Here is a 22,896-nt window from a genome sequence, read left to right as displayed (position 1 = left end):
TCCAGAATTGTAGTGTATTCAGCTCCATCCATAATCCCTTCAGCTGTAACTATTTTGCCTGTTCAGGCTGAAGAAAAGCATCCCCACAGCATGATGCTACCACCACCTTGTTTCTCAGTGAGGATGGTGTTCAGTGGTGATGTACAGTGTTTTCCACCACACACAGTATTTTGTATATAGGCCCAAAAAGTTTAATTTTTGTCTCATCTAACTTGAGCAGCTTCCTCCATATGAGTTCTATTATCTTCTAAATGGCTTGAGGAAAACTGCATATAGGACTTCCTATGGCTGCTTCTCGTTACTCTTCTAAAACCAGATTTGTGAAAAGCTTTAAGAGCATGACGATGATGGCACAAAGGATATTTATATATTTTGTTCTGATTGTTTTTATGTGCATTACTAAGCTGAAACCAAGGTGCTTTTTCAAAATAATTTCTTCAATATGTGGTCATTCTATCTTGAGTCATCTTGATCCTTAATCTACAATCCCATTACACACAATTATTAACTAATTAGGTGATTTTTGAAGGCAGCTAACTGCAAAGAGTTTTTTTCTAGGGGTATCAGAGTAAAGATTGCTATATACAAATACATTCCAAACTTTGCAGGTTTTTATTTGTAAAGAAAGTGTACTCTTTTCCTTCCACTTTACAATTATCCCTTGCTTTGTGTTGGTCCCATTAAGTAAAATCCCAATAAGGCATGTTGATGTTTTTTATTGTAATTTGGCAAAATGTAAAAATGTTCAAGTCATATGAATACTTTTGCAAGTCAGTCATTATTTTATTTAAAAACATTGTGGTATAATAAATTATTTGGTTTTACAGAAAATAAATGATCTGAAACATCTCCAAATAAGGTTGTTAAGAAGACTGATGCTAGTTGTTCCTGTTGTGGGTAATTAACTTCATCTACATTTAAAATATGTCTGTGTGTTCACACTCTGCTGCAGAGAAGGGAGGGCTGCTTTTTTTTTTTTTTTGACGCCACACGTACACTCCCTCACCTCCACCGTCTTCGTTATCGTTGCCCAAACAACATAAAACACGGCATTCACCTTAGAAACGGTGTAAACTGACACAAACAAAAGAGCACCTTCATGGCGCATTGAGGATAAGAGAGGACGTGTATCGGAGCAGTCAGATACCGTACTATATTTCAGGGGTGAAAGCTGCTTTAGCTCTAAATCTGTCACTTAAGGTGCCAGCATGAAAGGGTCGGGCTCACCTCCGAAGATTTGCCAGGCTGTCAGAGGAAAAGAGCCTCCGCTATTACGAGAAGCCAATTTGACGCCAGTAAAAGTCTGCATGCTGCAGACAGATGCATTAATTCAGATCCAAGTTGTGATTTTACTGGAAGCAATTACCCATGGGCAACACTTTGCTCCACGTGGCCTAATACCAGCCAGCATATCCTGTCTGATTATTCGTTGCTGATTAACGGAGACGATTAACTCCATGGAGGAGTGCTGAATGGATACAGTGGCGCTGTATTGCGGCTGTGTTGCCAGACAGAAGCAGGAGATGGCAGATAGGAAGCCAAGTATGTAATCTCAAGATATGGTGTTGTTATCCAAAGTTACAGATAGAGGTCTTGTATGAACGGATGCGTTATGTTATTATGGGTTGTTTAGATGGGAGATGTCACTGTTTCCTGGCCTCTGTCTCCCTCAAGATTAAGATTTAAGAAACCAGTGGGTGTTTTTGTTAAACAACTGATGCTTTACCCTTGGTGCAATAATGCAAATGTTGAGCTACATCTCAGATAACCATGTACATTGTCTTACAAAAGTATCCATACCTTTTGGAATTTTTTCATATTTTGCCACACCTAAAAATACCAGGCAATAGGAAAGACACGGATGTCCACTTAAACTGACTGATCAAGCAAGGAGAGCTGCCAGCAGACCAAATACAAAGGAGCTGCATAGATCCACTGCTTAGGTGAAAGAATCTGGCAACAGAACAATAATTAGCCAAGCCTGTAGAAATCTGTTTATTCCCATGCTTAAACATGGGGGTGGAGGCATCATTATGTGTGGATGCTTCTGTTTATCAAGTACAGGGAGTTGATGGGAAGGTGGGTGTAGCTAAACACAGGGCAATCCTGGAAAAAAACATGCTGGAAGCTGCAAAATACACGAGACAGGAATGGTAGTTTACATTCCTGCAGGAGAATGACCCCAAATATACAGTCAGATCTACAAAGGAAAGATCCATATCAAAGCGCACTCATTTGTTAAAATGGCCCGGTCAAATGCAAACCTAAAATCAATTCAGTACCTGTGGCAAGACTTGAAAATGGTTGTTTACTGATGCCATCCAACCTGTCTGACTGAGCTAGAGGTATTTTGCAAAGTTCAGACAACAATGTTAGTCTCTAGATCTGCTGGTATTGCTATACCCCAAAAGACTTTTTGCAGATTTTCGGATTTTTATTTGTAAAACAAAAATTGAAGAGCAGGTATTCTTTTCCTTCCACTTCACAAATATACACTGCATGTGTGGGTCAGAAACATAAAATATGATTACTTTTGCAAGGAACTGTAAAAGAGAAGCAATGTTTATTTCTCTGCAGAACCCTGTCAACATACCACTAAAATACATTCTCTTACCATCATTTATTGTTTTAAACTGTAGGTGGAACATTGAACCTAACAGGTTTGAAGTTTTATTACTCCTCATGCAATAAAAATGAAAAAGTCACATATTCTTAGGAAAAAAGCTCAGTCACCAAATGTAATGACTGGCACTGTATTGCCTCAGCACATCAGGGTTCTGCGTCCTTGCAATGTTCTAATCAGAGCAGTATTTGTGGTTAGAAGGGAAAGTTAAAAGAAGGTTCACACCAAGATCTGTGATAAGACTTTCCACAGACCTCAGAGCTGTGATGTTACCCTACTCATATATGTCCCCCCATCTGATTCTGATCAGGGTTTTTATTGCTGTGTAGAGCTGAGGCAGCCTACAGCTTTACAGCAATGTCCTTATAGGCTAAGAGAGAGAGAGGAGGGGGGTTTCAAAGCAAGGGTGTCAGTGTAAGCCGAAACATAATTATGATATGTAAGTTGGAATATTGCTTTAATTACGAAGCCAAACAAATGTCTCTCTGTTGCGAATCACTTCAAAAGATGTCTGTGTGACGACTACCCGCTGCATGGAGACGTGTGTGCGTTTGAGGCGTTTAATGAAACACAAATGGCAGACTGTGTGTGAGGGCAGCAGAAGTTGTGAGGTCTGCCGATGCTGCTCGACGATGTGTTTGCAGATGTGGGTCCCAAGCCTTTGGGAGTGGAGAGAGTGCACAGTGTTTGGCTGCAAAGCGTCTGTCGCATACAAACTATTAATTAGGGCCCACTGTTTTTGTGGTTACACGTCGTCGCTGCCCATGAAAGAATGGAAAATTCAATTATTTCACTCAGATGAGACGCAGTGGATTACAGCTCCTGATGAAATGCAATTGGATTGGATGTGATGGTGAAAGTGTGTACATGCGTGTCTCCCAACCTTTCCATGTGTGCGACGGTGCTTTTGGATGATTTGACTCTATATATCTGTCAGCGCATCTTCTGAGAAGGTGTACATTAAGTTATTTGTGAAGTTGCTGCACTAATTATGACTCCTGCTCTGTTTTTAGCTTCACCAAGAGCAGAAGAGCGTCAGTCAGACCGTCGCTGTTTAAACAACATTAAATTACATGGAAACTTGGAGAAAAGAGCACACAAACACTTTATCTGTGCACTCCTCCTCTTACTCCTGTCTGGCTTTGTACTTGTGAGTGACTGATTGCGGCACGGAATTCTGCATCTCGCAGGCCTTTTGTTAAGATTGCATCGCTTGAATAGTTTCCATCCATCCCCCTTCCTTCCCTCAGAGCAGACCCATTTTATTTATCTGCCGTGTCTGGTCCTTAGACATGGGCAATCATGGCTGCTCTGATGCTTGCATGAAAAGTGACAGATTACCTCAAGCTGCATTTGCAAACATTCAATATTCTTGATGTCAGTTGTCATTTTTGCTTTCTACTCTCCAATAGAAAGACATTTGCTCACACTAGCTCAATCTTTTGCTGCAGTAGTAATACTTTTTGCCTGCTAATTACATTTTTGTCCAACGCTCTAGAGCAGAAGCTCGATTAGTACCCAAAGTACTGTACTAGTAGCACTAAAGTTTCAACCAGTTGGCTTCGTGACCCACTTTTCTACCATTAGAGTGAACTAGTCAAAGGTTCTACCCACTAGTTCTCTTAAATCTCAAATAATCGCCCTGGTTCACTAGTGCAACATACAAATTCAACAAGTGAACTAGTAGAGCCTGAAATTCTCTCTTGAACACTTGATACCCTTTTTACACTAGTGCCAACTTTTTAGGCTCTACTAGTTGAATATTTAAATTTTTACTTTGTACTAGTTGACTACTGTGCACAGTTAGTTGACTAGTGTACAGAATTTGAGTTTTTATTGCCAACTAGTTAATTAGTATGACATTGTCATCAGCTAGTGCAGTCTAGTTGTTGACTACAGCATCAAACACACATCATGTGTTACTAGTACGCAAACAATTTGTTAGCGTGTTTTTTAAACTTGCAGAAGAATAGTGGCATGTAGTTGCGAACTAGAAGGTATAATTGCTGAAATCAAAAATATCGAATATTTACACAAACTGCTTGCCATAATAGGCTCTCAAATGGCAAGTGTAGACAGACATTTGTTGTGTCTAGACATAGGCCCAGGAGGCAGTCATGGTCTCAAGGTAAACTGGTCTCGCGGGAGATGCACTGTAAACTTATAGCTCCATTGTGTTGGAGGTATGCTGAACTCTAATGTAAACATTGGAGAGCATGCACATGGTTTGGACTAAAATACTGGGGAAAAAACACTTCTGCACACCAAGCATACTGTATGTTGACATAGACTTTAAAGGGAGCATGGAGCTGGGAATGTGCACATGAAAAGACTGCTAAGTCTTAGTTTTGATAATGGATAAAACTGGTTACAACTGTTACATGCAATTTTGGATTACTTTGCTCCTGACTGTAACTTGTCCTAAAAAGATACAAATCTAGGTTTGATTATCATAAGCTTGCAGTGTGTCTTATCTATTGTTTTTGTGTGGGATAACAAAACCTTCCAGTGTCATTCAAAGGACACCGTCAGGACATAGAATAACCACAAGCTTTACAATATGCATGGGCATGTTAAATAGATCGTTTATATTCACTCAACAAATTAGCTCAATAATTCATCACTTAAGCACCTCATACGTAGACAGATATAACTGCTAGAAAGTTCAAAGTTCACCTTAGCTCCAGGCTAAGGCTAGGATTCGGTCTCAGAGGGCCTACAAACACTGTTTCATAACCCATTGAGTCTGTTTTTTAAAGAAAGCCTTTTAAAGGTCTTGAACACAATGACATCATATAGGAAGCACTCCTGTGGCATCAGACTTAAAAGGAAGGAGCACAATGATGTTTTTCCACGCTGGAAAGCAATAAACAAACATATTGCAAAGTTGCATGAGAGTAAGTAACATTATTGGGGCATTGCTGAGACATTTGAGTAGTACTATGTAAATATACTAGCAGTGGTACATGTGTGGTGTATATTGTCTTTGAATTGCTATGCTCAGGCAGCAGAATTGTTCTTCAAAAGATCAGACAGTTTAGCTCAGCTGGAGAACAAATTATGTATGCTACATTATCAGATGTGTACAAAGACAATCCTGGAAGGTTATTTAGTTTAAGTACATATCCTTGTACACCATTGAAACCTCAGGGAATACAGTATAATATTACGTCTGGAATATTAAGACTGAATAGGGCAGTTACTGTTTAGCAGATAGAGTCTTAAAGTGGTTTTACATTGTAGTATATACAATTCTTCTCTTTTAGCTTATACAGCATTTTCTCTTAGCATTGATTATTCATTAATTGTACTTTTCTTAATCTTTATTGATTTACTCATCAAGAAAAACGTAAAGAAGCAATCTGACTTGAGATAAATGTTGGGACTTGAAATATTTCTGTCCTTTACTTGACTTTCAGGCGCCTGCAATATCTTTTTGTGTTGGATGCTGTCGAGACAAAGCTTATGTTTATGTGGTTGACCTCTTTAGTATCGGACATTCAGTTTTTTATTCCTTCAGACACTGAGGCCTTTCTCTTCCTCAGTGAGCTGTTTTGTCTGGACTAGAAGGAAACAAGTCAAAAAGACAAAAAGGGATTTGAGGTGACAGGCAGCTGTGGACACTGAGATCACGTTCTTTTTCAGGGTCAGGGCCACTTAAACTTATCCTGTTGGTATCTTATAGAAGTGGTAGTTTCACAAGTTTATGTTTCCGCCAAATAATGATTTGTATCACACTCTGTGACCCAAAGAAAATCCAGTATGTCGAATTAGTGGGTCGGCAAAAGAACAGGGTAATAGTTAGAAGAGGGAAAGAAATGGGAATGGAACAGGAGCAAGCAGGAAATAAGGGAAGGCACCAAACTGAGCAATTCCCACGACCAGAAAATTGCCCAAATCGCTGGTGGCTCTCGCTGCCCCTGTGCCTCCAAAGCATTCCATGATGAATGGGACATTTAATATCGCTCTGCTTAGGGGTATTAATGGAATGCAGCTTATCTGTCCTTCTCAGGACTCTAAAACAACAGATTTTTCTGGCAGCGTATATAGGAGTGGCATTCTAATGTCAAAAACCTTATATAAGGAAACTAAGTAGCTTCCTGACTTAAAAAAAAAGAATTTTTATCTACATCTTTTATATGTAGATTGTATTAAAGGAAAGAGTTCATTCATTTAAGGCAACTAACTCTGTTCACCCAGTAGCAGAAATTAAAATATTTTTGTTGAAAATATACAATACAATATATAATGGTTTAAAAAATATTTTTGTCATAGTAAATATATAAGATCATCAATTGAACTCTTAATATCAGACAAAGAGAACCAGATTAACCATAAAATGCGATTCCCAAACATTTGTTTGGAGAGGAAGCTATCCAGATCGACCTGGCCTTATTTGGAACAAGTAATTCCCCTTTCACATTCTTGTGGAGGAATTTTGTTCCACTCTTCTTTGCAGAAATTTTTATTTTTGCCACATTATAAGGGTTTGGGGCATTACCCACCTGCTAAGAATAATGCCACAGCATTACAATCTGATTTAAGTTAAGGCCACTCATAAATCTTTGTTTTTTAGCTATTCAGGGGTGGACTTGCTAGTGTGCTTTGGATCATTACAGTGCTGAATAACAGCACACTGATTTTATGCATGAGAGAGGAAATTCATGGTTCCATCATTTAGGGGAAGTCATCCAGGTCCTGTGGAAGTTCATCAGTCCCAGACCATCACACTACATCCACTATGTGATACTTTTTATTGTTAAATCAGTATGTCAAAACACTCACCTTAACTGGGTTACACATTTTGGTAGATAGACTACGCTTGAGTGGGTTTATAGCAGCTCCCTTTTTTCTTCATTAGTGGATGGTTCCCACCTTGGCTTGCTGATGTTCCAAAGCCTTAGAAATGGCTTTGTAATCTTTTCCAGACAGATAAATGGCAATAATTTTGTATCTCATCTGGGGTACGATTTGTTGCTTTTTGAAATCTGCCTACTTTATGTTGACAGACAGGTTCTACTTAACTGATTTCTTTATTCCACAGGTCTACTGGTTACAAAAAAAAAACATGTATAATTTTCATTGCACTTCACCACTACTTCATGTTTATCTTTCACATTAAATCCTAATAAAACACATTGAAGTATGTGGTTGTAATAGGACTAAATGTGAACAAGTTCCAGGGGTTGCTTTTCATCGATATTTTCGCTTCCTAAAATTTAGGCTTTACTTATCACAACTGCTAATTCCCAAATAATCCGATTATTGCACATTATTGGACTTTCACTTTATAGATGGTAAATCATTCAATACAGTTTCATACAAACACATGAAAATGTATAAAAAGGACTCCGGATCTTCATCAACATTAAATTCTGCATAAAAAAACAAAAACATTTCCATGTCTTTAAACTTCCACCAGAATTTGCCTTACCAGGATTTTTTTGCCAAACAAAAGATGGAAAAAAGTAAACTAAAGTGAGAGAAAAGTATCCAATCCACAACCTCATAGACTAAAATGATCTCTAGTGGCATTTTTTCTGTAACATAAACATGAAAACATTTTTTTTTTTTCTTGGTGCCTCTTGAGATGATTTTATGCAGCTGGACAGATCAGGTCAGATTCACAGATTACATTTATGTCATTTAGTTGGAATCAATTCTTGTCAGTTAGATTAGATCTTTGGCGGGTTTGTGCCACAAAGATGGATGGATGGAGGTAGAGTTCTCATGAGTAAGTGTCCTCCAATCTAATCCTTGTAATTAGTCATGCATTCTCCTCTTGCAAAGTGTCAAACCTATGTTTTTCTTCTTTCTACCAGGGGACAACGTAATATGATCCCAAAGAAAAAGATGTCACATTGTTGGTTTCAGATATCTGGATACCCTGAAAGTCAAGCAGGCGCCTCAGTAAATTTAATATACACAGTTTGGCTTTGCCCTTGGCCTAATAGTTATTTGTTTTTTTAAGGTTCATATGTAAATAGAGACAGATAAACATATGTTCTGTAGCTACTTTTTGGTTTCACACTATTGCTGTTGTTATTTCGTATCTGTCTGTCTGTCTGTCTCTGTCTGTCTGTCTGTCTGTCTGTCTGTCTGTCTGTCTGTCTGTCTGTCTGTCTGTCTGTCTGTCTGTCTGTCTGTCTGTCTGTCTGTCTGTCTGTCTGTCTGTCTGTCTGTCTGTCTGTCTGTCCAGACCAAAGGTTTGGACACACCTTCTCATTGAAGGAGTTTTCTTTATTTTCATGACTATGAATATTGTAGCTTCACACTGAAGGCATCACAACTATGAATTAACACATGTGGATTTATATACTGAACAAAATAGTGTGAAACAACTGAAGATATGTCTTATATTCTAGGTTCTTCAAAGTAGCCACCTTTTGCTTTGATTACTGCTCCGCACACTCTTGGCATTCTGTTGATGAGCTTCAAGAGGTAGTCACCTGAAATGGTTTTCACTTCACAGGTGTGCCCTGTCAGGTTTAATAAGTGGGATTTCAAGCCTTATAAATGGGGTTGGGACCATCAGTTGTGTTGTGCAAGAGGTGGATACAGTACACAGCTGATAGTCCTACTGAATAGACTGTTAGAATTTGTATTATGGCAAGAAAAAAGCAGTTAAGTAAAGAAAAACTAGTGGCCATCATTACTTTAAGAAATGAAGGTCAGTCAGTTGGAACAATTTGGAAAACTTTGAAAGTGTCCCCAAGTGCAGCCGCAAAAACCATCAAGCGCTACAAAGAAACTGCCTCACATGAGGACCGTCCCAGGAAAGGAAAACCAAGAGTCACCTCTGCTGTGGACGATATGTTCATCCGAGTCACCAGCCTATAAATCGCAGGTTAACAGCAGCTCAGATTAGAGAATAGGTCAATGCCACACAGAGTTCTAGCAGCAGACACATCTCTAGAACAACTGTTAAGAGGAGACTGTGTGAATGAGGCCTTCATGGTAAAATAGCTGCTACGAAACCACTGCTGAGGACAGGCAACAAGCAGAAGAGACTTGTTTGGGCTAAAGAACACAAGGAATGGACATTAGACCAGTGGAAATCTGTGCTTTGGTCTGATGAGTCCAAGTTTGAGATCTTTGGTTCCAACCACCGTGTCTTTGTGCAACGCAGAAGAGGTGAACGGATGGACTCTACATGCCTGGTTCCCACCGTGAAGCATGGAGGAGGAGGTGTGATGGTGTGGGGGTGCTTTGCTGGTGACACTGTTGGGGATTTATTCAAAATTGAAGGCATACTGAACCAGCATGGCTACCACAGCATCTTGCAGCGGCTTGCTATTCCATCCGGTTTGCGTTTAGTTGGACCATCATTTATTTTTCAACAGGACAATGACCTCAAATACACCTCCAGGCTGTGTAAGGGCTATTTGACCAAGAAGGAGAGTGATGGGGTGCTGCGCTAGATGACCTGGCCTCCACAGTCACCAGACCTGAACCCAATCGAGATGGTTTGGGGTGAGCTGGACCGCAGAGTGAAGGCAAAAGGGCCAACAAGTGCTAAGCATCTCTGGGAACTCCTTCAAGACTGTTGGAAAACCATTTCAGGTGACTACCTCTTGAAGCTCATCAACAGAATGCCAAGAATGTGCGGAGCAGTAATCAAAGCAAAAGGTGGCTACTTTGAAGAACCTAGAATATAAGACATATTTTTAGTTGTTTCACACTTTTTTGTTCAGTATATAATTCCACATGTGTTAATTCATAGTTTTGATGCCTTCAGTGTGAAGCTACAATATTCATAGTCATGAAAATAAAGACAACTCTTTGAATGAGAAGGTGTGTCCAAACTTTTGGTCTGCACTGTGTATATATATATATATATATATATATATATATATATATATATATATATATATATATATATATATATATATATATATACACTGTATATATCAGCTCCACAGAGATGTGATCTGACATTCCAAAGTGAGGAGCTGCTGCAGCTTGGTATACTCGAGGAATGTTGCAGTAGACCTGGCCTAATGTACCGTGATCTCTGGTTGGAAACTTTATAAATTTGTGGAATTTGGGGAGCACAGCTTTTAATTCCACATCCAGCCACGATCACAGCTGCCTGTGGATTATTATTCATTTGACTGTTGATGAGGCTGTACAGCTCCTCCAGGGCTAACTCAACATTAGCTCTTGGTGGAATGTAGGCTACTATGATTATACCAGAGCTGTGTTCTCTAACCAGTTTAAATGGTCTTCACAAGTTTTTACTAGGCTGAACATTTCTACCAAATCTTTGTGCTTCCAAATGTCTCTGGAACATCGTCCTTTATCACGTTTCCACTCAACTCAACAATACAGCAGATGGCACGTTGTTCAAACAAAATGGTGAAAAATAACAGAAAAAAAAAAACCCCAAAATGTATCTGGTTTGGTAAATTCTCGAAGAAATTCAGAAACTCTGCTTTATTAAAAAATCTATTTGCCTCATTACATCATTGCTCCTGTAAGGTAATGGTGGATCTTTTTTAGTAAAAAAGCTAAAAATGTGATTTAAAAATATGTTTTAAAAAAATATGTTTTATCTCAGGGGGATGCATTCAAAACTAAAACTACCTGGTTGATTTAAAAGTTTCCCCTTTGATCATTATAAACTAACTGTAAATGTGTGTAAGTCCCCACTGAAGCATAAAAAAACACTAATTTAATTTTATTCAGCATCACTACTTTATTTTCTGTCATAAATCTTGTTATTAGGGTGATTTAAGCATCTTTTCTCTATTGCAATAGTACTGAGGCTCTGACAGAAGTATGGAAATGTGTACAGGATTATACCTTGATTCTGTTTACGCTTGAATCTTGTCCAATGTTAGGTTTTCAGTTGCTCCATGTTGACAGCTTCTCAACTCAAAAAAGAAAATGACTCTCAAGGGTATAGAATATATGAGAAAAACCTCTACATCTCTGACCCCTTTACATATTCTAGTTATGTCTTTGCCTTCGTCACCCTCCTTGTGGCTACATGACATAATTCTCACTGGAAATGTTTTGCATCAAAGACAGCTGGTCCAAACGTTCAAAATCTGTATGCATCTGTGGAAAGCCATATGAGTGACTGTGCCGATAATATTTACCTACTGTGATGGTCTTTCTTGTTCCTCTGGCTCTCAGCAGACTGTCATCACAGAGCAATATGTTGACAAGAAAAGACCATAGTATGATTAATAGCTGTCCTTTCTGTCCCCCCCCCCCACCCCTGCCCATCTGTATGTGCGGCCCTCTCTGCTCCCAGAGGACCTGGATGACCTGCGGATGGAGGGCGTAACGGGGCTGGCTCCATCCGGCAGTAAGTTCAGCCAGGGACGCAGCTCCTATCAGCCTGAACCACAGGCCAAAGTTACCCTCAACATCTGCTCTAGTTGTGCCAGGTAAATGTCTTCACCTCCTATGATCTGGAAAAACTTTGTAGAGTAACGCAGTTTAGTTTAAAGTCATAGTTAGACCATATCAGAAATGCTTTTCTTTGGTTTGTTGCCTCATGCAGCAACAGAGTGGCTGTAAAATTTGGATTGGTTGTTTGTTGCCTAGATTCTGATAGTTATGTTAACTGCACTCACATAGCTTGCTTTCATTCTAGAGATAGTTTGTATTTTTCATGTATAGTTCTGTAAAATAGTTATCGGCAGTCTGTAATTTACCTTCATGGACCCAATAGAAAGTGTTAATAAAATGCCCACAGGCTGGTTTATCAGGATAAGGCCAGTTTCAAAATGGATGTCTGTTATCTAGAAACAACTCCAGTTTCAAAACTTTTATTGGAGGTAATATGAATACTGTTTTTTAAAATCTTTACATCGCTGTCACGTTTGTATTAGACTATTTGAGATTATGCAACATGGAATGTGTTAAACATTAAATGGATGCAATCCAGTGTAAAAATCTATAAGACACTGCTGTAACAATGTTTACATTTTTGGTTGTACATGGATGTATGGATGTAGATTTCAGTATTTTCTAGATCTGAATAACTCTACAAAAAGAATATTGTGTGTGGAAATTGATCTTTCTATTTCCAGACTTTCTTCCTTATGCCATTATCTAAAAGTTGTCCTTACTTCTTTCATTTCTTGTGTCCTTAATTTCTTTTTTCCTCAAATGCTCTGTTCCTTTCTTTCTTTTCTTGTCTTACTTGCATTTACAAAATGCTCTTTCCTCTCGTTTCTTTCCTTCTCCCTTCATTGTTATTCCTTCCTTTCTTGCTTTCCTTGTTTCCTATTTCCTTTCACAATTTGTGTTCTTCCTTCTTCCATCCTTGTGTCCTACCCTTCTTGTGTCTCCCCTTCCAACCTGTCTTTCTTTCCTTGTGCCACTCATTTGTTTCTTTCCTTCAATCGTACCGACAGTTCACTATTTTCTTCATTTTATCTTCTTTGTGTCCTTCTCTTCTCTCCTTCCCTTTTTTTGTCTCTCCTTTTTTTTATCATTTCATCTTTCCTGCTTTGCATCCTGTGTTCCTTCTTCCCTTCTTCCTTTCTTACTTACTTATAATCTACTTCCCAGTCCCAAATATAACAAAGGAAATGAAGCAGAGAATGACATAACTTAAGTCCGCTCCTTTTCTGCTTGTTTTCATGATTCCCGCATGGATAATCGAACAGCTCATCACAATTTGCCTCTTTATCACTGTCTTCTCCTCTGACACATTTCCTGCATTGTTCAGCATCAGTGTAATGTTAAGATTTCAGAGTTGTGGGTGTGATACCTCAGACAGGTGTGGGCATAGAGCTCTCCTGATGCCAGTCAAAGATAAACAGGTATCTCCTTGATGAGACGCCAGGCACACATCTGTCTGTGCAACCTTTACTGTTTTGGGTTTGTTTACCACTTTTCTTTCATTCATGGAGCTTATCAGTTTTATTCCAAACACGGGCTGCAGGATTTTGTCACAAGCTCTGCTGGAGTCGTAATTGTATCTCCGGATTCTGTTTGTAGGCAGTTTATTTACGTGATGTTTCTCAGCAAATATTTCATGCCCTTGTCCTTTGAGTACACCAGTTACAAAGTAAAGTAACATTGGTATGAGTTGTTGTTTTGATTTTTTGTATGGTTTTTTTCAGAAACATCAGCCATCTGTTCTTCACTGTTTTAGTGTCTCCTTTAGATTCCAGCCAAATTCTTGCTCTGCTCCTTTTAAACCTTACCACCAAATCGTTCTTGGGTTTTATCAGCCAAGCAGTCCTGGTCTTTGTCAGTCATTCTTGGGGTAATTTAAGGCTCATAAATAGATCAGCAAGCTGGAAAAGTGGTGCTTACATGGTTTGCTTTTTTGTGCTTTACAGAAAACTCTGTTTTGACTTAAAAACAGAAACATATTTGTCCAGCGCAGACATGAATGGAGGTCAGAGATCAGTTTGGATAGGTGCAACAATTTCAGAAGATTGTCAGTTGGCAACCTCAGAGCCACATCTAGCCTGCAAGCACATTGTGTTGGCCCAGCAGATTAGTAAATGATAAAAAAAACTTTACACAGTCAAATTCAAGAATTAATTCCATACAAACCTGACAAGAGTTAAAGATGGTAGCTTTTTAGTTATTCAGAGCTATCTCTCATCAAATTATTTAAACTGAATCCTTGTACACTTGCATAGAAAACAAGATGCAGGGTAGCTCAATATTATATGATAAATGCTTAAAACGTGGAAATGAAAAAAGTCAACATACTTGTTCTGTTGCCAATTTCAGCTAAATGTAACTGAAAAAAGTTTGTAGTTGGAGATGGATTACACTGCAAATGTGTTAGCAGCTTAAATCTTAAAATGAACGACTCTTTGTTTTTGTCTAATAGGTTGGAGTAGAGCTGCAAAATATATCAAACTGCAGTCATCGTGACAACTTTAGTGTTGCAATATTGCAATTGCAAACATCCACTTGGATGCATTATTTATGTGCAATGGGCATTGCCTGCCAATAATATATATGTGACTAATTTGATGGTTTCTAACTGTGCTAGATACACACTGTATGTATGTTTTATGGCTGAAAGGCAGAAGCTCACAGAAAATGAAAATGAAAATTGTAATGATGGAAAAGAAAAAAGATTCAGGAAATTGTGGATTTCTTTTTATCAATATCATCATCACAATATTTAATATTATCACAATTGTGTTTTCCTGATATCACTCTGCCCCAGGTTACAGTTGTTCGATTTTGACAAAGAAATTAGTTCCCATTAGTCAGGTTATCTGCTAAGATGGAGCCTGCAGTCAACTTCTTAACAGGCCTGCTGCTCGTAGATTGCCAGGTGTATTTTTAAAACAACATTGGCATAACAAGAGTGATGGATGGTACTCCTTTTACTTTTGACACAAAGACTGTTAGGCTTCCTTTGAACCTGATGTTTTTCCAAACAGTCGAATGTATCTCTGGTAAGTGAGAGAAAGGTGTAAAACGATTGTTTCAGCCTACTCATCAGCAGTGTGCAGCACTAGGTGGGAAAGTTCAGTGCAATTCTTTGGCAAAGCTGGAGAAAGTTGTCCTCAATCTGATTATTTATCTTGCGTCTCATTTATAATACTTTAAATCGCAGGCTTGGTATGACAAGAAATAAAAACCTCATCTTAGTACCTTAATACTGTAAACCACCCAACGCCTTGTTGGTTTTAAGTAAAATAACATCATCTTGGTCACAAACATGTCTCCTTTCTGCACAAAGTGAGATGTCTGTAATAAGATGAGTGGAGATTTCTCATATTACATAACCTTTTATTTAATTGCCTCTGACTGACTACAGTCAGACATGTTCAATCACAGATATGTTTACCTTTTAGATGCTGCATTTCAGACAGTAAAAATGGATTTAAGTTACCTTTATATTCACTGGACTAATAATTTCTAATATTAAATAACTTCCACATAGACAGGAGGAGTTTCTTTGGTCTACATGGAACTGTGAACACTGGCCCAACTTGGACAAGAATTCCTCAAATACCCTTCATCTCTTAGGCAAACACATTTCAATTCACTACCTTTTATCTGTCTGAGTTCTTGCCCTGAGAGTTTGTGTGTTGCAGTGTTGAAACACATGAACCTTGCATTCACTCCAAAACAGTCCGAACCACTTGTTGGTGCCACGTAAGAGAGAACTTGTCTGAGGAAACAAATTAACTTACTTTTATGCTTTAAGTTCGTGATGCACTGTATTTATAGCAGCAATAAACACTCATGGTTCTCAAAGTGGAGGCTGCTTTTAGTAATATTCGGAACAAATGTTTCTATCAACTATCTACAAAGAAAATATGAAGCAAATTAGGTATAATAAACAGTCCGATGTAGAGCCAAAACAGCCAAAAACATAGGTAAAACATAATTAATTAAAACATATCAATCTTTGTTTAGTTTTTAATCAAACACATGGAAGAAGCCACAGGTAAAAACTGAAGTGGACAACACTGAACCGAGATGTGCTCGTGGCTACTTATGCCTTTTCCATTCATCTCTGAAGTTGGAAATTAAATCTGGGAATTTAACCATCTTGTACTTTCAGGCTGGACAATCAGTTGGCTTTAGCTTTGTTACTGTTAGCAGTAAAAAATTAACAGCAATGTAAGTCTCTATCTTACATTCTTTCAAACTCTAATGGAACAGAGGTTATTCATGTATTTATATGTGTGGAGATTTAATAAGACACAAGCTGCCAGGGTACAATATCCAGATGCCACATTCATACAATTATACGTACGTCCCAGAGATTAATATGTTTTGGTTCAAAATGTGTGATTGTGAAGATTGTAGCTATAACTGGTAGGAGAAAGTGACTTCTTAATTTAAAGACAATAATAAACAATTCTCTAAAAATATCTCTCATTTTTCAGGCACATTATTCAGGTATTAGAAATAATTGTAACTGACCTAAAACAGGAACAGTTTAGTATGTTATAATGTCAGGCAGTGAAAGAAGAAAAATACTCTTTTTATAAAATGAATGTATAATTCTGACTTCATGTTTATATAAAGCCTTTTACAACCACACTATTAAGAAAATTGTAGTCAATTCCACGGGCGATAAGCTGCTTTAGTGCAAAAATTAAAAAGGCTTACCTTATAGTCAGGCTGGGTTACTTTAATAGCCTTGAAAACAATATTTAACATGGCAAGAGACAAGGATACGGGTGTATGAAGACAAAAGGAAATAAAATAGATGATATTTATTTATTTTTTTCTATTTTAAATACTCCTCAGTGTAGATGTGGAGACTAAGAGATCCTGTGGCTGGAAATGCAACTGCACAATAAAAACAAAGGAGTTGTTTTCCTTAATTTTTTGTTCTGATTACAAGGAAATGGCTTGCAGGAAAGGCTGGACCTACATTTGTTCTAGGATTTCATTTTGTTAAATGATTTGTCGAAAATGATAGGGGTTTAATTCACTGTTTAAGTTATAAAGGCAGAAGAAAATTGTTGAAGGATTACTTTCTGTTTTTACCCTCAAAGTTTATTTTAGTATCAGGGAATATACATCTTTTAGTGCCTTGAGGAAACTGCCAAATCCCTGAGACCAGCTTGTGTTTCTATGCAGGCATAAATTTATTAAGGACTTTGAACACATTGTGATAAAAAGCAGCAGCAGCCTGTCATAAAGTTTAAACAATTGGAGAGACATTTTATTTTATTTTTTGTAAGCAGAGAGAAGCTCCTTCCTTCTATGTGCACTAATGAAGTGGAGGAACTTGTTTACGGACAGATGTCTAACAAAATATTGTTTTAGCTTGATTTAAAAAAAACAAATAGAACGTTTCAGAAAAGCCAAGTCCCAAAAACATTAAAGCAAAGCAAAGTCAAATTGTTAAGCATTGTAAAAGGGCTAATCCAGTTTAAAAAAAAAGCTTTATTAAGCCAAAAATTGCAGAGGAGTTCCTGTGAAAAACAAAATTTTCACACGGGGTCAAGTTGGTTTGGATACTTTACGCTGCTTTATAAATAAAGTAACCATTTGAAAACATATTCTATATTTGCTCTGGTTACCTTTGTATAATATTAAAATTAGTTTGTTGATCTGAAAACTTTCAGTGTGACAAAAAGGCTAAAACAGATCAACATCCACTTCAACATTTGAGCACACAGTGACCCTATCATGCTAAAAAGGATGCAGATGTTGCACATTGATTAGCAGACTTTTTATGATATGAGCTCAAATGTAACACTGGTTCACAGATTTGAAAAATCCACTACACCTGTAGTCTGGAAAGGGTTACAAACCCATTTCAAGGCTTTTCGGCTTTAGGAAACCACAGTGAGAGTCATTAACCATAAATGGAGAAAACATGGAACAGTTAAAAATGTATCAGGTGATTGATGGTCTTTGACAAACTTTGACAAACAAACAGGACAAAATCTTTTTTCTCAGTACCTTTTTGGCTCATGTTATTACTATCAAATTATTATCTTCTTTCACCATTCAACGTTTTACAACAGAGATTATGAACTTGGTAAACATTTCCTCTTTGTCTCATCACTTGATAGAAACCACCTTGTCTCATCGTTATCTGACGTTCAGATTCTAAACATGCAGTTTATGCATAGTTCTCTGGTCTTGTGTACAGCTTTGTGTATTTTTTTGCGTGTTGTTTCTAGGCTGCAGGGAGACACACTATCAGACAGTCGATCTGAAGAGGAGCACAGGCCTCACATATCTGAGCAAGCTGTGCCTGACATCTCCTGTGAGTTTCATAACACAGTGAAAAAAAATCAAAATATTTTTGCTTTGGTGCATATCTACCGTATATGTTTTTGTTACTCTCTGCTGTGTTTTGTGCTTCCCTCGTTATGAATGGTTTCCCTTGGAGCAGCGCCATTGCTCGGGTTGGACAAGGTGGCGGGTCGACTTCAGGAATGCGAGGCCTTATCTCAAATGTCTGGCTCTGTAAGTGTCCTTCCCTGCACCCATCATCTAACAATTAAGCTCACTTTACAGGCCATCAGTTACCTCAGAGCTATCTCCCTCCTTTGTAGCTTTATTGTCTGATATTGAGTGAAATCCACCTCAAGCTTCTTGTTAACAGAACTCTATGAGAGAAAACGATCCTTCCCCATGTGGGTGTTTCAGCTCATAGAACAATTGCTGGTGGAAAACAACCGATACCCACAATTAGACATCTACCTATATCGCTTTGCTTACCTCTTCGGGCACTTCTGTTCAAGCAGAAAAGATTTGATAAAACTTTACGTGAATTTTGTGGTGGTAGATATTTACTGTACAGTTCACCTCACACACTTCAGGGAAGCAATATATAGTTGGCCCAAACCAGACCTCTATAAAGGCAGACGCTCACATGCTGTTAATAAAGTATTCCGCCAAGAGCCTAGAACTTTTCCACAAGCACAATAAAAGCCAATACCTTTTTCATAGTTGGCCAATTTAATTGTTAGACAAGGCATTTTACTGTAGTTTTTCTTTTAAAGAGTGAAAATGGATTTGAGCCAAGGCATCGCTTCGTGTGTGGAGCATATGAAGAGTGGCTCCACGCTAACTGGGAGCAGACTTTTAGAGGTTGTAAGAATGAAGCAGGAGTTTGAAGAGCACAAGCCTTTGGGTATATATAGTGAATATGGCGTGCCGTAAATTTGTCTTCAGTCATGTCTTATGCTGTTATCTCTAAATAAAATCCAGTGCAACCAGATGTCACCCAATACCTCAATATTGTTGTGGATAATTGAATCTTAGAATACAGTTATATTAAAAAAATTAGAATATTATTGAAAAGTTCATTCAGTTACTTCATCACTAAGTGAAACCATTATATATATAGATTAATGACACATACTGATGTTTTCAAGCCTTTTTTTCTGTTAATTATGATGATTTTCCACTTGCATCTAATGCAAACAAGACATTTAAGATAAAAAAAAATCAATTTTTAATAAAGAAATGTAGGCTTAGTGAAAAGTATGTTTAATACCTGCTTAAAAAAGGTATTTCTAATCTGACAAACAAGCGTAAATTATGTTCAGTTTGAGTGTGACTGTCAATACAGCTTTTCTGTGAAGGTCTCAGTACTTCGTTAAGAACATGAGGGAAGCAGACAGCATCATATAGACTAGGCAACACAGCAGACAGGTTAGGGAGAAAGTTGTAAAGAATAAAATGGGTTTAAGTTATAAATCTGTTATAAATCACTATCTCAAGCTTTTAACACGTCAGACTAAATTGGGCACCTAAACTGGCACAGCATCATGCATTGGGGATGCTGGGAAAATGGTGATGAATGAACAATAAATGCAAGAGAATGCAGGCAACTTCTGAAGGAGAACCTGTAAGTGTTACATCATGCGAGATATAGGACCCCAGAATGCAGATGAGCAGGCAGCGTGATGGTAAGTGAAAAAGGTTTAATAACAAAAACTCACTCACAGCAGGAGGCAGGAACAAAACAACAAATGGGTAGGCGAGACAGGCATGGCATGATCAAAAAACAAGACTTGGTTTGAGAACCAGACATGATATGAGGAATGTTTCCGCGATGTGTAAACAGACCAGGTGTGTATAAATGGAGTGTGAAGCAAGACAGATTAACTAGGTGCAGTTTAACCGAATAAAGTGGATTAACAAAGAACACAATGTGACAGGAGCAAAACATGGCTTGAACAGAATGCAAATCCAAGGAAGCAAACTAATAGAACTATAACTAGAAAAACATGAAACAAAAACATAAACAGGAAAGTAATAAACAGAAGCATGATTCAAAACTTGAGCTGTGAAGAACATATAAAGAAAAAACCTGAAACCAAAAACCAAACAACCCCAAATCATAACAGTTAGAGGCTGCAAAACACCTGACGCTAGGGTGAAGTATCATCCTCCAGCAGGGCAACACCGCTAAACATACAGACAAAGCTAAAACAGGATGCTTTAGATCAAAGCATTTTGATGTGTTAGAATTGCCCAGTCAATGTCCAGAACTAAATGCCATTGAAAATCTCTGGCAAAACTTGAACACTAGTGTTCCCTGACAATCTCCAGCATGTCTAACTGAACTTAAAGTAAAAATGAGCAAAAATGTCAGGATGTAGATGTGCAAAGATGGTAGAAACATCACCCTTGGTGGTTCTAAGAATCCAGGCAAGCTGAATACAAATGCACACCAAATATTCTGATTTCTCGAGAATTTTGAAAAACATGGACAATGTGGTATCTGCTTCGCCATTCAAGGCATTGTAAGTCAAACTAATGTAATCCTGGCTGATGTAGTTTGGGTTTAGTCCCTTCTGATGGACTGCTTAGCAAGGCATTTCATGTTTACCTGAATAATTGTCTGATGTGTTTTGAGCTACAGTCAGTAACCTGATAGAAATCCTGTAATATTTTTGTACTAGACAGTTGTTTTTTCTGTTGCTGCCCTGGGTATTATCATTAAAGAGCAAATCTGATCATTTTCATCTAAGATTAGAAGTTTCAGGTCATATTTTATTATAAGCATATTTATGACTGTCCATAAAAAATGCACTATTTAAACTGTAGGCAGTGCTATTTTGGGCTTTAAATGCCTGGTAATGTTGGAAAGCAAACACTGTTAATAGTTATTATTATTATTAGGCTGACAGACCCCCTGCCCTTGCCAGCTCTTTTAGGTGATAATTGCCTCGTAAAGACAAATACTTTCCTAAAGCAATAGCTGGAGCAAATCCCCCCATAACATTCTTCTATGACCTTCGTTGTAAAAGTTGGGTGATTGGTTTTAATCATGTTTAGCTGTGAATGGCATGCCTGTTACGGCCATAAATTTGAGAGGGGAAAGTGTTCACTTCTCTGATAGAAATAAGATAATTAGTGTGTTGCAATGTTGTTTGCATGATAAAAAACAGGAATTTTATGATGGCTATATTTCATTCAGCAAGGGTTTGGCCCAGTATCTGTAGATGTGTCTCATGGCCTTTCAATATTTGGCATCAGCATACTTTGTCATAGAGTGGTGCATACATTTCTGTTCGCTAAGGGAAATCTGGTGGGATAATTTAAACATTGTGGATAAATTATGTAGAAATGGTTGATTTTTAACAACAGTGACATTTGTTTCTTATTATGTGAACTCATAAATTGCAAAATGTACACATTACTGGCTAGGAGCCAATACCATAATGATAAAAATCCAAAAACAGGGAGAACAAAAACATTCTATAATCAATAGAAACAAATATCTATAATTTTTGTTGAACAGATATTTTCTTTCAAAATATGCTATGATTAAGTAGATATCATCTATAAAAAAGGTGGTTTTAACAGCTAATATGATCTTTAGTCTTACTGCAGTAGATGCCCACACCTGATGCAGATGATAGGACCCAAGATGGTGAAGGCCACATGAATAATTACATGCAATATAATGACAGATGAGAAAGAGCAGAGTGTTGAAAATGTGGATTTTTAGTTACTAATATCTTATTCACAATATAAAAAAATACCACTGCTGTTACATAATGATAGTGTAGCCCTAAAATTAACCTAGCAGCATGTCTTTCCCCGTAACACAGACTGAATGACTGAATGTTTGATGGCACCTGGGACACTAATTAAGATTAAACAGTTAGCTTGAAAGGTGGATATATTAAAAAGATTTAGTATCTTTGAGGATGCCAACAAATCTGTCCACACTATTTCATGGTAAATGGTAAAATGCCTGCACTTGTATAGTACTTTATCAAGTTTAAGGACCCCATAGCGCTTTACACTACAATCAATCATCCACACATTCATACACACATTCACACACTGACCGTGGTAGACTACATTGTAGCCCCAGCTGTCCTGGCGCACAATGACAGAAGTGAGGCTGCCATACAATCGCCACAGCTGGGCTCTCTGACCACCATCAACAGGCAAGGACACAACGACTGAGACGGAGCGGAGTTCAAACCAGCAACATTTTAGCATATCTTTGTAATATACACAACATTAAATTACTTTTCTATCACATAATAAAGCCATGCAGGACTATGTTATACACTTGCTTTGACTTAATCCCTTTTTTAGGATAAATTAAGCATTGTTTCAGTGGTCTTCAAGGGTAATAACAAATCTAGATAATTTTAAGTAGCTTGGGACAATTAAAATCTGTCTTTAATGTACTGACTTTAAATAACAAAGGCACACTTTCAGAACACAATCATGAGAAGGTATTAGCTTTTAATAATACTGTCACAGTTACTGATCCTTGAAGTAGTTGATAGTCTATTTCTTCTGGATTTGTGCTGTCTAACCTTATGTCTTTGGAATGCCCAAATTAAACCCTAATAGGGTTATTGTCAATATCC

At 37.8% G+C, this 22,896-nt stretch overlaps 1 protein-coding gene across 5 annotated transcripts in view; it reads left to right on the top strand.

Annotated features, from left to right (window-relative positions):
- c21h8orf34 (chromosome 21 C8orf34 homolog) overlaps nt 1-22,896 on the top strand; it is a 112,817-nt gene that overhangs the window by 50,989 nt on the left and 38,932 nt on the right. For 4 of the 5 annotated variants that reach the window (XM_047350496.1, XM_047350498.1, XM_047350494.1 and 1 more), the window contains exons 8-10: nt 11,886-12,021; nt 18,223-18,308; nt 18,435-18,511. In XM_047350496.1, coding sequence (XP_047206452.1) covers nt 11,886-12,021; nt 18,223-18,308; nt 18,435-18,511 — 299 coding nt within the window. The remainder of the gene's footprint in view (nt 1-11,885; nt 12,022-18,222; nt 18,309-18,434; nt 18,512-22,896) is intronic. The other variant, XM_047350497.1, reaches the window with a different exon arrangement.

This window comes from Girardinichthys multiradiatus, chromosome 21 (assembly GCF_021462225.1).
Source record: "Girardinichthys multiradiatus isolate DD_20200921_A chromosome 21, DD_fGirMul_XY1, whole genome shotgun sequence".
Lineage (NCBI taxonomy): Eukaryota > Metazoa > Chordata > Actinopteri > Cyprinodontiformes > Goodeidae > Girardinichthys > Girardinichthys multiradiatus.
This window is presented reverse-complemented; position numbering and strand designations above follow the sequence as displayed.